General features: G+C 41.1%; 1 protein-coding gene across 5 annotated transcripts in view; it reads right to left on the bottom strand.

Moving 5' to 3' along the window:
• Positions 1–4437, bottom strand: part of LOC306642493 (sodium/potassium-transporting ATPase subunit alpha-4) — a 32272-nt gene extending 27835 nt beyond the window's left edge. For all 5 annotated transcript variants that reach the window (XM_079108238.1, XM_079108237.1, XM_079108240.1 and 2 more), the window contains exons 1-4: positions 4281–4437; positions 3670–3729; positions 2982–3185; positions 2051–2164 (exon numbers count right to left, since the gene is read on the bottom strand). In XM_079108238.1, the coding sequence (XP_078964364.1) occupies positions 2051–2164; positions 2982–3185; positions 3670–3729; positions 4281–4433 (531 nt within the window). In that variant the 5' untranslated portion in view covers positions 4434–4437. The remainder of the gene's footprint in view (positions 1–2050; positions 2165–2981; positions 3186–3669; positions 3730–4280) is intronic.
• Positions 4438–13747: the final 9310 nt, after the last annotated feature.

The raw sequence follows: 13747 nt of genomic DNA, 5'->3' as shown, positions 1-13747 counted from the left end.
TCATCTTAGATCATCTAGCACCAGCTGAGGTCAGCACAGACCAAAACAACATCCCAGCCACAAAATTGTCAGAAAGAATATTTTGTTTCAAGTCATTAGATTTAGGAGTGGTTTGTTAGGCAGCAAAAGCTAACTGATAATTTCAAAACTACAAAAACACTTTCTTAGCACCACAAGAAAAAAACAAAACAAAACAAAAAAAACATACAAAAAAATTCCTACCCAAGGACAAAATTTTTAAAAATATATTTTTTTCACATTTCTGGGGATTGGATCCCAGAGACACTCTACCACTGAGTCACACATCCAGCACTTTATGATTATTATTTTTTTTTTAAATTTGAGCCAGGAGCTAAATTGCTCAGGCTGGCCTCAAACTCATGATCTTCCTGCCTTAGCCTCCCAAGTCACTGGGATTAACCCATATGTGCCACTACACCCAGCTGAAAAGATGAAATTATATTGACATCAAAAAGAGAAGAAAATTCTGGGCTATAATGCTAGAACATTGCTAGGAAATTCTGAATTCTTTTACAAGTTTCCAGGCAAATGCCTGGCAACATCTGTCTACTGTCTATTATTTCCAGGTATCTTTAAAAAAACTTATTTGAAATAATTTTAAATTTTTGAAAATGTTGGAAGAATAGTGTCAACCCCTATAACCTTTAGCCTACGTTCATTCACCTATTAACATTTTATCTCATTTGCTTTGTTACATTCTTTCTGTGTGTGTGCGCGCGCGTGTGTGTGTGTGTGTGTGTGCACGCAGGCACACAAATGCTTTTTTCCTGAATTACTTGAGGTTTGGTTACATATTTCATGGTATTTTATCCTAAGTGTTTCAGTGTGCAATCCCCAAGAATTGGGATATTCTCTTATATAACCACAACACAGTTACTGATTTCACATTGATATAATACTTCAATTTACCATCTGTATTCCAGTTTTCTCAATTGACTGAAAACATCTTTTAGAGCACTATTTTTGAGTTGCAGGTATAGCTTAGTGGTGCACTTGCCTAGCTAGCATGCAAGAAGCCCTGGCTTCAATCCTTAGCACACACACACACATACACACACACACACACACACACACACACACACACACACACACAAAGGCATTATTTTTTTTCTCCAGCACTGCATCAAACCTAGAGATATAAGTATTGAAATTAATTGTGATTTTTTTTTTTTTTTTTTTTTTTGGTACTGGGAATTGAACCCAGGGCCTCTTTACCATGAAGCTACATCCCCAGGCTTCTTTTTATTTTTGAGACAGTCTCATTAAGTTGTTTAAGGCTTCACTAATTTGCTGAAGCTGGCCTTGAGGTTGTGATTCTCCTGACTCAGCCTCCTGAGTTGCTATGATTACAGGCACATGCTACCAAGCATGGCTAGTAATATGTCTCTTTAACTTCCTGTAATCTGGAACAATTCTACAATTGTTCATGGTGTGTGTGTGTGGTTTTGGGGACTGAACCCAGAGCCTCACATGTGCTAGGCAAATGTTCTACCATTGAGCTATTTATTATCTTTAACATCATTGACATTTGAAAAATCTAGCCTCCTTACCAACTCTTGTCTTTTATTTTTCTTTTTAATATTTTTTTGGTGCTGGGATTGAACTAAGGGCCTTGTGAATGCCAGGGAAGTGCTCTACCACTGAACTACACCCCCAGTCCATTTTCAGACAAGGTCTCACTGTTTTCCAGGCTGACTTTGAACTTGTGCTCCTCCTACCACAGCCCCCCAAGCAGCTTGGATAACAGGTGTGCGCCACTGTGCCTGGTTCTATGCCTTCTTTTTAAAGGGTATGCTATTTCCTCATTAGATTCTTATGGTGCCTTTCAGACTAGACTACTTCTTGGTGCTGGCGTATCTTTCTCAGAGATTCACAGTTTTTAAAGTTACTTTTAAGGCCTTAGAGTAACCCAGTGCCCTCAGCTCTAGCCTTGCTCAGCTCTCTCATCGTAGGGTGTAATTCTCCAGGGGACTTAATAACTAATGGGTCACATTCTATACCTCCTAAGATCCTTTCACACTAGTCCTACCTGTGGCACCATGTTCTTAAAAGACTCCATTATCTTTGAGCTTTTGGCCTCCTGATAATAGGAGAAGCAGCCAGTGATGATGACCACGATGGACAGCACGATGCCCAGGTACAGCTGGAGATGGAAAGAAGGGCTCATTAGTAGGTGCTTTTTTCCCTCTTCATCCTCAAAAAGCAACTTGCAAAGGTAACAGCCAGTCTCTGGGGGGAAATACCCACAGGGCCGAGTTGGAGGGCAGAGGGCCTGAGAAGAATCAGACAGGGCAGCATATGCACCTTCTTGGTGAAGGAACCCTGAGGTATGGTGAGTGGTCGGGAAAATCCGGCTCCAAAGAAGGTCTAAATCTCCCTCTCCAGGAAGGCTATTTATGAGTGGGCAGTGGGTAGTGAGGAAAGTAAGGAGACAGGAGAGGTGAAGAGGTTAAAATTCTGGGGAAGAGGAAAGGACTGCAGAGTACTTTGATGATCAGTTGGGAAGATCATGAAAGGAGAGAGAGTGTTTCTGTTATCCGCACCCCCCAACACCCCCCCCCCCCCGCCCCAGTACTAGGGATTGAATCCAGGAGTGCTCTAGCACTGAGCTATATTTCCAATCCTTTTTATTTTTTGTTTGGAGACAGGATCTCACTAAGTTGCCCAGGCTGGCCTTGAATTTGCAGTCCTCCTGCCTCAGCCTCCTGAGTGGCTGGGATTACAGGCACGTACCACTGTACCCAGCAAAGCAGAGAAAGTTTCTGAGGACAATGGTGCATCTCAGAGGGCTGAGCCAGGAACTTTCTAAATAAAGGCAAGATGAACCAAGGGCTTTCTTAGAAAGTGCTGGTACTCCTAGGGATTTGGCCAGAAGACTTCAGGAATGTAGGCTGCTGAGCAGAAGAGATTCAGGGGCTGAGCAGAGACTGGACTGGCCAGTGTTAATTGAACAGACTCACGTTGTCTTTGGGAGGTTCCTGCTTGGAATACAGCTGAATGCCATAAGCCAAGAAGCAGAGAATGGCACCAGTCCACAGCAGGAGAGAGAAGCCACCAAACATTTGTTTACAGAATTTGACCCATTCTGGAGTGGTGGCAGGAGGGGTAAGTGTGTTGGGTCCATCTCGAAGCAGGATTTCCTTTGCCTTTTCGGGGCTATGGCCCTGAGTGAAGAAGAAATAGGGATGGAGGTCAAGAGGGAGAAAGAGACAACTGAGCCCCACCCCCAGCTTTTTTATTTTTTATTTTTATTTTGAGACAGGATCTCACTAAGTTGCTGAGGCTGGCTTTGAATTTGAAATCTTCCTGTCTCAGCCTCCTAAGCTGCTAGCATTGCAGGTGTGCACCACTGCGATGGCTCTTTGGGGTCCTTGGTAAATGATAAGAAGTGTGACGGGATTCTAAGGACAAAAAGTTTGAGAGGCACAGCCCCGAACCATTATTCTCTTGCCATGTCCCAAGCTTTGTTTTGGGTAGTTACCATTATTATCTTTTCCCAAATAGTGTCCTGTGGAACTTAGCTGAGGGAGAGAGGTAGGGATGTTGGACTTGAGGTTAGGGGGCTTGATTTCTAGTTCCATCTGGTTCTGTCAGCCTCAAAATCAGAGTTGGAGACCACCTGCCTCCCTTTGGGAACTCCTTACTCACTGTTTTCAGGTCCACAGAATACTTGGCACTCAGCTCTTCCAAACTTAATTTGTGATCATCCTGCAGGGACAGTAGAGTCATTGAGGGGGAGGTGGTGACCCCAGGTTATTTCCAGGGAGAGGGAAAGAAACATCCTGGGGAAAAAGATAGCTCAGTCCTATGTAATTCACTCTTTGCCTTTTATTTATTTATTTATTTTTTTGGTGGGGGTGTACTGGGGATTGAACCCAGGGACACTCTACCACTGAACTATATCCCCAGCCCCTTTTATGTATTTAATTTTTTTATTTTTATAACTTTATTTTATTTATCTATTTTTACGTGGTGCTGAGGATTGAACCTAGTACCTCACATGTGCTAGGTAAGTGCTCTACCCCTGAGCCACAAACCCAGTCCTAATTTTTTTTTTTTTTTTTTTAAATTTTGAGATGGAGTCTCACTAACTGCCCAGGCTGGCCTGGAACTGAGGATTTTCCTGCCTCAGCCTCCTGAGTCATTGGGATTACAGGCGTGAGCCACCAAACCGTCCTGTGTGATGCTCTTAAGCTGTGTTGTTGGCAGGCAGTGGGGTTGAGGGGTGTTTCAGGGTCATTTGCTTTGGGAGTACTCACCATGACCACTTCCTTCTTCAGTTCCTCTAAATCTCTTGTCTTTTTTTTCCTTTTCACTTTTTGTTGACTCTTCGCTTTGAACCTCCTTCTGGGTCTTGGGCTTGGAGTCCTCTCGCGAGGTCTCCCTATCCTTTTTTTCCCTCCGAACCCCATGGTTGTTCCTGGATAGAGATGACCCAGCTCAGCAGTGGGAGGAGGTTAAAAGAGGGAGCCGGGGTGCAAAGGGAGGGAGGACCAAGGGTGCAAAAGGAAGGAACGGGGTGGGGCGCGGGGACTGGCGGGAGGAGGGAGGAGAAGGTAGGGAGGAGTGGGAGCAAGATGGGGCAGACTAAAAGGAAGAAGTGAGCGTGATTGGCAAGGGTGTGGAAGGGAAAGGAGAGCAAGGGAGAGAGACCTGAGCAGTAAAACTGGAAGTAGGAAGCTTCTAGAATGAAGGAGCTGGGTGAGAAGAACCTGGGCTTCCAGAGCTAAGGAAAAGGTGGAAGGTTGAAGAGTTGGAGCTGAGGAAGTGAATAGTGCGGCCAGGATTCCTGGTGCCTGAATGATGAAGATGCCCACGGCACCCAGCTGGTGGGAAGTGCAGCGAGAATGGAGAGGGAGCGAGCTTCAGGGTGCTGGGAGCCCCCAGCCCCAGGCCCTGTGGGCGCCCTGGCAACCACCCAGCCTGGCATCACAAAGGCCTTGTGGAAGTTCTAACCCGGAATCCACACCTCTCAGCCTTTGGCTGTGAAGGTGACCAGAGCAGATTCTGTTGCAGAGAAAATTTGGGTCTGAGGGCAAAGCTAGAACAAAGGCCTCGTGTGGTCCTGAAGCCTCTGAGGCTTAGACAGACCCAGAGGGCTGACAGAAAAATAAAGCAGGTACTCTTGTGTGTGCACGCCTCTTTACTAACACTGAATTTGATCCTTTAATTTTAGAGATCAGTTAGCCAAATAGACCTGATCTCAACTTTGGAAATAAGTCTTGGGTTTGAATCCTGGCTCTTCTGCTTGTCAACTGAGTGACTTTGGGCAAGTTAACTAACCTCTCTGTGCCTTTTTTCCCTTTTCTGTGAAGGAGACTGCTATCTATCTTATAAGATGGCAAGAGTAAGGATTAAAGTAAGGTGCTTTACATAGAGCACAGTGTCTGGCATATATGTGGGTGTGCTTAATAAATAGCTTGAGTTTAGTATGAGTCATTTTATTTGTAGCCTAATATACAGTTCTTCTCAAAGTAAAGCTAAGCTCTTTTTTTTTTTTCAAATTTTACTTGTTCCTTTTAGATATACATGACAGTAGAGTGTATTTTGACATATTATTCATACATAGAATGTAACTGATTCTAATTAGGATCTCATTTAAAGCTATACTCTTTCATGAGGATAATACAGTATTTCCTTATTTTGTTTATTTATTTTTCTGATTGATTTATTGTAGGGTACTGGGGATTGAACCCAGGGGCACTCTACCATTGAGGTGCATCCCCAGTCTTTTTATTTATTTATTTTATTTTAAATTTTATTTATTTTATTTTTTTGTGGGGCACTGGGCATTGAACCCAGGGTTGCTTAACCACTGAGCCACATCCCCAGCCCTTTTTCTTTTTTATTTTGAGACAGGCTCTCATTAAGTTGCTTAAGGCGTTGCTAGATTACTGAGACTGGCTTTGAATTCGCCATCCTCCTGCCTCAGCCTCCCAAGCTGCTGGTATTACAGGCTTGTGCCACTGTGCCAGGACACTTTTTTTTTTTTTTTTTTTTGAGACAGGGTCTTACTAAGTTGCCCACGTTGGCCTTGAAGTTATGATCCTTCTGCTTTGACCACCTGAGCCACTGGGATTACAGGCTTGTGTCACCACAACTGGCTCTTTCCTCATTTTAAAATGATGAATTTTTCTCTCTGTTCACCTTCTTTGACATCTCAGTAAGTGCTTGACTTTATATGTTTTATGTGCAAAGTATTCTTTTTTTAATCTCCTTTCAAAAAGGATCTGAAGTGCTTATGTGTTTCTATCAATCATTTATATACATATTTTCAGTTATGCATGTCACATGCATATTTCCTTTCAGTTTCCTTTCTGCAATTTATTTAATTGCATTTTGGTTGGGCATGATTTTTAAATATATGACCATATCTGAAAACATCCATCTTAGTACAGATGCAATTCTCCTTCAAAATTCACATATGAATAATTCCTTTCCCAGCTGGAATCAAGGTTAGTCTGTCTCCTTAATAGATTAGATTTTTCTTCTCTATTAAAATGTATAAAATAGGAGTTACTGGGATATGAAATTGATCAAATTATGTTATGTGCATGTATAAATATGTCACAGTGAATTCCACTATTATGTGTAATCATAATGCACCAATAAAAATATATAAAATAAAAATTCAAAGTCCCGTTCCCCTTCCCTCCCAACTCTTCATGGCCAGAATGACTAGTCAATACTGCCTGTCCTTCAGACTTTTTTCTGTATATATACAAATAGAGACCTAAATGGAGATATATTTTTAAACTTTATACAATCATCCAATCTTGCTTTCATTAATCAACCTGTCAAGTGCATAAAGCTTATCATTTCAGCAGCTGCAAAGCATTCCATATTCTGTGTTGACCATAGCCTATTTGATCATTCCCACTGCTGATGGATTTATAAGATATCTTCCATTTATTAACTATTAAAAACATTGCCTCAGTGGTGTCCATACTATAGGTAGCTTTGGTCTCTATTTCTGCAGAATCAATTTCTGTTGCTGAATCATAGGAGACACTCTTTTAAAAATCTTAAAATATGTATTTTTTTAAAAATCTTAAAATATTCTACCAATTGTTCTTAGGGTTTTTTTTTTTTTTTTTTTTTTTTTTTTTTTCTAGATCCCAGCAACTAGATGCAAGAATGTGTGCTCTCCATGCTGGATGACCTTGACCTTGACCTTTTACATTTTTTCCATTATAATGGGTATAGATTTGTTATCTTGTAGTTTTTGTTGTCATTTTCGAGGTCCTGAGCTACCCAGCCCTTTTTATTTTAAGACCCAGCCCTTCTTATTTTTTATTTTGAAATAGATTCTTGCTAAATTGCCCAGGCTGGCCTTGAACTTGTGATCCTCATTGCCTTAGCTTCCCATGTCACTGGGATTATAGCCATGTGCCACTGTGCCCAGTTTATCTTTTAGTTTTAATTTGCATTTATTAATTGTCTTGTGAGCATTTTCTCTTATGTTTATTGGCTCTCTGGATTTTATTTTCCTTTTGGGAAATTGTTATTTTTTATCCAATTTTCCATTGTTTTCTTTTCTCCGTTGATGAGTAGAAAGCCCTTACCATATACATTGTAAACCTTTTCTCCTTTCTGTTTAATGTCCATTATAAAATCCTTAAGGGCAAGGTCAGAATTAAAGTCAGAATTACTGAATTCATCTTTGCATCATCTCTGTGACAACACAGCTTTGCTCATAGGAGATCCCCAACTACATGGAGATAGACTCAATTGGAAGTATTTCTGGAAACCCCATTCTGATCCGCTGATCTTAGCTTGAAAGTTCACCTTTTCAAAGAGACCTTCTGATAGCCAAATCTGAGCAGTCCCTCTGGCCCCAGCCCTCTTTGGGCAACTTCTGCGGTGTTCTTCACCCTCTGACGTTGTCCTGCCCAGTTATCTGTTGACTTGTTCATTGTTTCCTTCTCCATGACCTTTCCTGGTCTCCAGAAGAATGCCTGGCCCAGAGCAGCTTGTCCACAAATAGTTTCTCAATCCATATTGAATAAGTTTTCCGATTTTGTCTTAACGTTACAAGATTGAGATGATGAAGTCACTTTGGCCTGAAGTGTTTTAAGATCTGTTGGGGTAAACGTGCTATCATAGTTATCTATTCATTTACAAAAAATAACCTTCCGATTCTTGCCTGATTACTCTTGCAGCCAACATGTTGTTTTATGAAAATATAGTGAAGATTTTAATTGATATTAGATTAACTCTTATATAGTAACTTTTTTTCCTGGGGCGGGGACTACTGGGGATTGAGCCCAGGGGCACTTTACCACTGACCCCTTTTAATTTTCATTTTTAAGTAGCTTTGTCTTATTTATTTTTTTAATGTGGTGCTGAGGATTAAACCCAGTGTCTCACATGTGCTAGGCAAGCGCTCTGCCTCTAAGCCACAACCCCAGCTCCTAATTTTTTTTATTTTGAGACAATATTTTGCTAAGTTGCCTGGACTGGCTTTGAATTTGCAATCTTTCTGTTTCAGCCTCCCGAAGCACTGGGATTACAGGTGTTTGCCACCGCACCGAACTATAGTATTTTATTTTATTTTTTTCACTACATTCTGTCATCCCAAATAGCAAGTTTGGTCTCCGCGTATTCATGTATTTATTTCTTTCATCCTGCTTTTAAATTTTTAAAATACCATGTGCCTCACACACTGAACCTGGATTATAATTTGTTTTTGTTCTATTGTAAATAGAAGCCCTTAGTGCTGAGTTTTCTCTAATACCTAGGGATACATTTATTTGTTTAAATAAACGTTTGTGCCCTGTAACTTTGAACTTTTTTAATAGTTACTGCTATTGCTTTGTTTGGTTGTCTTCCTTGGATTTTGTAGGCAGTCATGTCATTTGCAAAAAGTATGTTTTTATTTATTCTAGCTGGTTCCTCTTTTAGAATTTATTTATTTTTGTACTGGGAATTGAACCTAGGGGTGCTCTATCACTGAGCTACATCCTTGGTGCTTTTTGTTTTTTATTTTGAGACAGGATCTCCCTAACTTGCCCCAGACTGGCCTTGAATTTGAGATCCTCCTACCTAAGCCTCCCTAAAATCCAGCCATTGGGATTACAGGCATGTGCCACCATGCCTGGTTAGTTTGTTTCCTTTAAATGCCAACTCTCTTTATCCAAGATTTCAAATATTGTTGTTATTGTATTTGCTGCAGTTGCTATTATTATTAGTTTTCTAGACTCCACCCCTTCCCCTCTTCTCTGAACATGATTACATTTTCCAGCATGCTTTTTCCTCAACATTTGAATCAGGAATAGATGTTGAGTTTTATCAATAGCCTTCTCAACACTATTGAAATGATTAACTAAATCATTTTCTTAGTTAATGTAAGTTTTAACATTTTCCTTGCAATATACTTTCCCTGAGCTCCTTTATGTGGTGGTAGTCAAGTTAATATATGTATGATAAGATTTTTTCAAGTGGGACTCAGCGGTTCACACCCATAATCCCAGTGACTTGGGAGGCTAAAGCAGGAAGATTGCAAGTTTGAGGCCTGCCTGGGTAACTTAGCAAAGTACTGTCTCAAAGTAAAAAATAAAAAGGGCTGGGATATAGTTCAGTGAAAAAGCATTCCTGGGTTCAATTCCATAAAGTAGGCTAGGTAATACAAAGTTCTCTTCTAAAATTTAGTACAATTTAAATAATATGAGGATATTCTTTGAGGAATTTGGGGAAAAAATCTCCATTGAATTCACTGGCGCCAAGGATATTTTTTGTAAGACTCATTTTGTATTCAATGTCTTCCTTTGATATTAATCTAATCACGTCCTAGTTTTTCTGTTTTTGTTTGTTTTTTTCCTGCCTCAGCCTCCTGAGTCACTGGGGTTATAGGCATGTACCTTCATGCCCCACTTCTTTCTAGTTTTTGTTTCATTCTTAGTATTTTGAATATTTAGCATACTGTCTCTCTCTGCTGGATTATCACATCTCCTATTCTGTAGATTAAAGGGCAATGCCATGAGAAGCATCTCTTCTGGGTCAGAAGTAGGCCTCACCTTCTAACATTACACCCAATAGTAAGATTCTCTCATGTCTTTGCTAAGAACCTCTAGCAGATAGCTGCTCTTTTCATCTCAGCCCCTTCTTGCATTTTTAAGATCAGGTCTTCTCTCTTTCTCTGGTTCTAATCACTTGGGTCTGCCCAGTCCCTACTGTTCCAGTGGCCTTTGTCCCCAAATTCCTGACTCCTTTCACAGTTTCCACACTTTACCAAGCCTTTGGATTGATAAGGCCCCTGGCTGCCACAGGCTTTCTGCACCTGGCAGGTCAGACGAGCATGGTGGTTCAGAGGGCTGGTCCTAGAGCCAGGCTGGCCTAGCTTTAATCCTGCTTCTGATGCTTACTTTAACCTTTTAGACTCTAGACACATAATTTAACCTGTTTTGTCTATAAATTGGAGGTAACAGTCATCTCCATCTTACCGGATTGTTGTAAGGATTCTTTCAATCATCCAGCAAATATTTACTAATTGCCTAATGTGTGTCAGACATTGATTTAGGTGAAAGGATAAAAGTAGTGAACAAAAGAAATAGAAGTCCTGTCTCATTGAAAATAGCTCTAGAAAAGTCACATGAAAAGTAAAAGTAAATAAAAAAACTAACATATATATATATGTATATGGAGAGAGAGAGAGAGAGAGCGAGAGAGAGAGAGAGAGAGAGAGAGTGTAATGCTTGGGATTGAGCCCAGGATCTTACCCATGCTAGGCAAACGCTCTACCATTAGATGACACTCCCAGCCCTATATGCATGTACTTTTATATATTACATATGCATATATTTTATATATTACATCTATCTATCTAAATTTGTCTATCTCAATTTGAGATAGTAAATATTTATGAATAAAAACAAAGAGAATGGAGAAAGAGGTACAAGGAGTGTTAGTTTATTTGAGGTGGGCTCTGAGGGCCATTCCAAGGGGATAATATTGAAGGGGGGGATCTAAATGAAGTAGGGAAGCCAGAGAGATGAGAGAAAATTGTCCATGTCAGAGGGGCCGTCAAGAATTAAAGCCCTGAGGACTGAGATCGTGGCTCAGTGGTAGAGCACTTGCCTCTCGCATGAGGCACTGGGTTCAATCCTCAGTACCACATAAAATGAATAATAAAGGTATTGTGTCCATCTACAACTAAAAAAAAAAAAAAAAATTTAAAAAAAGAATTAAGGCCCTGAGATGAGATTAAAGAAAACTTCGATCCGTTTCTTTTAACCAAACTTTTGAGGATAAAAGTAGCTTTATTACAGCTATTACATAAAGTGAGTTGCAGTTATTGCTCCTACAAACATCCTATGAGAACCAACATCGCTACTGCTGGTAGTTTTTTTTTAAACAGAGGCAGGCTCATTGCTTATTTATTTTTAAAAAATCTTTTTAGTTGTAGATGGACACCTTCATTTTATTTATTTTTATGTGGTACTGATGATGGAACCCAGGGCTTCACCATGCTAGGCAAGCACTCTACCACTGAGCTACAACCCCAGCCTCGCTGGTAGAGTTTTTTTTTTTTTTTTTTTTTTTTTTTTTTTGCGGTACTGGGGATCGAACTCAGGGCCTTGTGCTGAGCTATCTCCCCAACCCAGGTAGAGTTTTAATAAAGGAGTCAGAATGTAACTGGGACAAGAAGTAACTTCTGACTGTTATTCTGAAATCCTGGTATGGGTTGTAAGAGGGTTTCTCCCCGTCTCACAAACCCAGGGATCCCTGGAGGAATGCACACCACCCATCCACCCCTCCATCTCCAGCACACAAGTGCCCCTCCCTACTGCCCATCACATTCTGCCCACAAAGGTTACCAACACGTTCTACTCAGGTGAACTTCAAGGGTCCCCTAAATATGGCATTCAGAACAGTACTCTGCATATGGTACATGCAATTGGTGTTGACCATGAGATTCTCAGCCTACTGTCTCCTTCCCCCAATTGGAAAGGTTCAAAGTGGCCTGATTTTGGTCTGGACCAGAAAAATTCAAACTGGCCATGAGGTTTGGGCCCTCATAGACTTACAGACTCTTTACTGTCCTGGACAAACTGTCATGGTTCTTGAAGTGGGATTGGCTATGAGGAAGGGGGCCCCCACTATATTTTCTTGTAGGTTATTTTGCATCCTAATTTCTTAGCCTCTTAGCTTTCTTCATTAGCCCCATCTGCTCCCAGATCATTTCCCTCAAACCCTAGATACTTAGGCTCTTTCTGTTGTTCCCTCTACAAACCAAGTTCTGCCATAGCACACGTTTTAAGACCACCATTTGGGAGGGAGAAAAGTATGAAGTATAAAAATCAGTTATGGAAGACATTTTTGTTCATAAAGAAATGCAACTTTATTATTTTCAAGTACATATATAGTACCTCAAACTAATGTCTTACAAAAGGTCACCAGTAAAGACCTTGTAGATGTTTCTTTAACAAATACGTCAGGATTGATGATGATTAGCCCATGCATTTGCTACTTCTATATGGATGTTCCTAAAGTGCCTGAAAAGTATTGCTTTAGGTAGACTAAATATGCTACTCCTAGCAATAGTATTTATGTTCTTAATTTACTAAACAAATGCCACTTTTATTGATTGTGCAAGATAAACTTCTGTCCACTGTCAATAATTTCAAATTAATCAGACCCAGATAAATATGGTTTTCCATTCAGATTTCAAGGCTCACTTATTTCAAGGTGCTTCTGATAAAAAAAAAAAAAAAAAAAAAAAAAAAACAACTTCCAGTGTGATGAAATGACAGTCACTGGCACACTGTTCACAGGCCTGACCTAATGTTTGTCTTTTGTGCTTCCTCCCTTTCTGCCTTAGGCTTTCCATTTTCTGTAGGCATCTCTCTTTCTCTTTTGCTTGGCTTATCTAGGTGTCCCTGTGCAGGACATTCCTAATACCTTCTAAGCCAGGCTTAGAGAAGGGGCAGAGCTGCCTGCAGAGCAAAAATGTCAAGTGGAGAGGGAGTTAAAAAAAAAGTATCTGCTATAAGAACCTGAAACCAACTCCCTGTCTCCAGGGGAAGTGGGCATAGTGATCATCAGTGTGAAGGGCACTTGCCTGGGAGGAGTATCCCTGCCAACTGAGAGGTCAAAGGCAGGCCTCTTAATATTTTCCCTCCTGTTGTCCAAAGGTTCTGACCATGTCATGAACTATGCTGATTCTGCGTGTCCCTGAAAGACAGGAATGTTCTGGGAACTTCTCCACCCCGATTCCAGCCAATGGTCTGGGAATGCCTTTTCCAGGGCTGGCTTGGCAGTGCTGGGGATGACGTGGTTCATCCGGATGGGCATGAAGGGGCAGGGAGTGGAAAGACTGGGAGAGAACTGGCAGCTATCTGTGGTCTCAGACCACATGGAGGGACCAGAAACTTAGGGTAGGATATTGCCAAGTGTGAGTATGTGTGTGTGGTTGAAACAGCTGGAGCTTCTGTGACATCTGGGCCTCTTGGACCAAGACGACCACTAGCCAAGAGCCAGTAGGACACACAGTGTGGCATCTGTGGAGCTCCCTAGATTGCCACCTGGTCCTCTCTGCTGCTACTCTGATGAGCTGTGAATTTGGTATGCTGGTGGGGTATTCTAGAAGGGCAAGACACAGACCTGGAGCCTGTCTCCCTGGGACTTGAGACACGTCAAATGTCTGCCATTGGTGCTCTCCGTTTTCCTTTTCTGCCCCTCTTCCTTTGCTGTCTTCCTCCTCCAGTCAGTACCCTAGCTTCCTACT

This window comes from Sciurus vulgaris, assembly GCF_902686455.1.
Source record: "Sciurus vulgaris genome assembly, chromosome: 1".
Taxonomy (NCBI): Eukaryota; Metazoa; Chordata; class Mammalia; order Rodentia; family Sciuridae; genus Sciurus; species Sciurus vulgaris.
The sequence above is the reverse complement of the archived record's forward strand: the minus strand, read 5'-3'. Positions and strand labels throughout refer to the sequence as shown.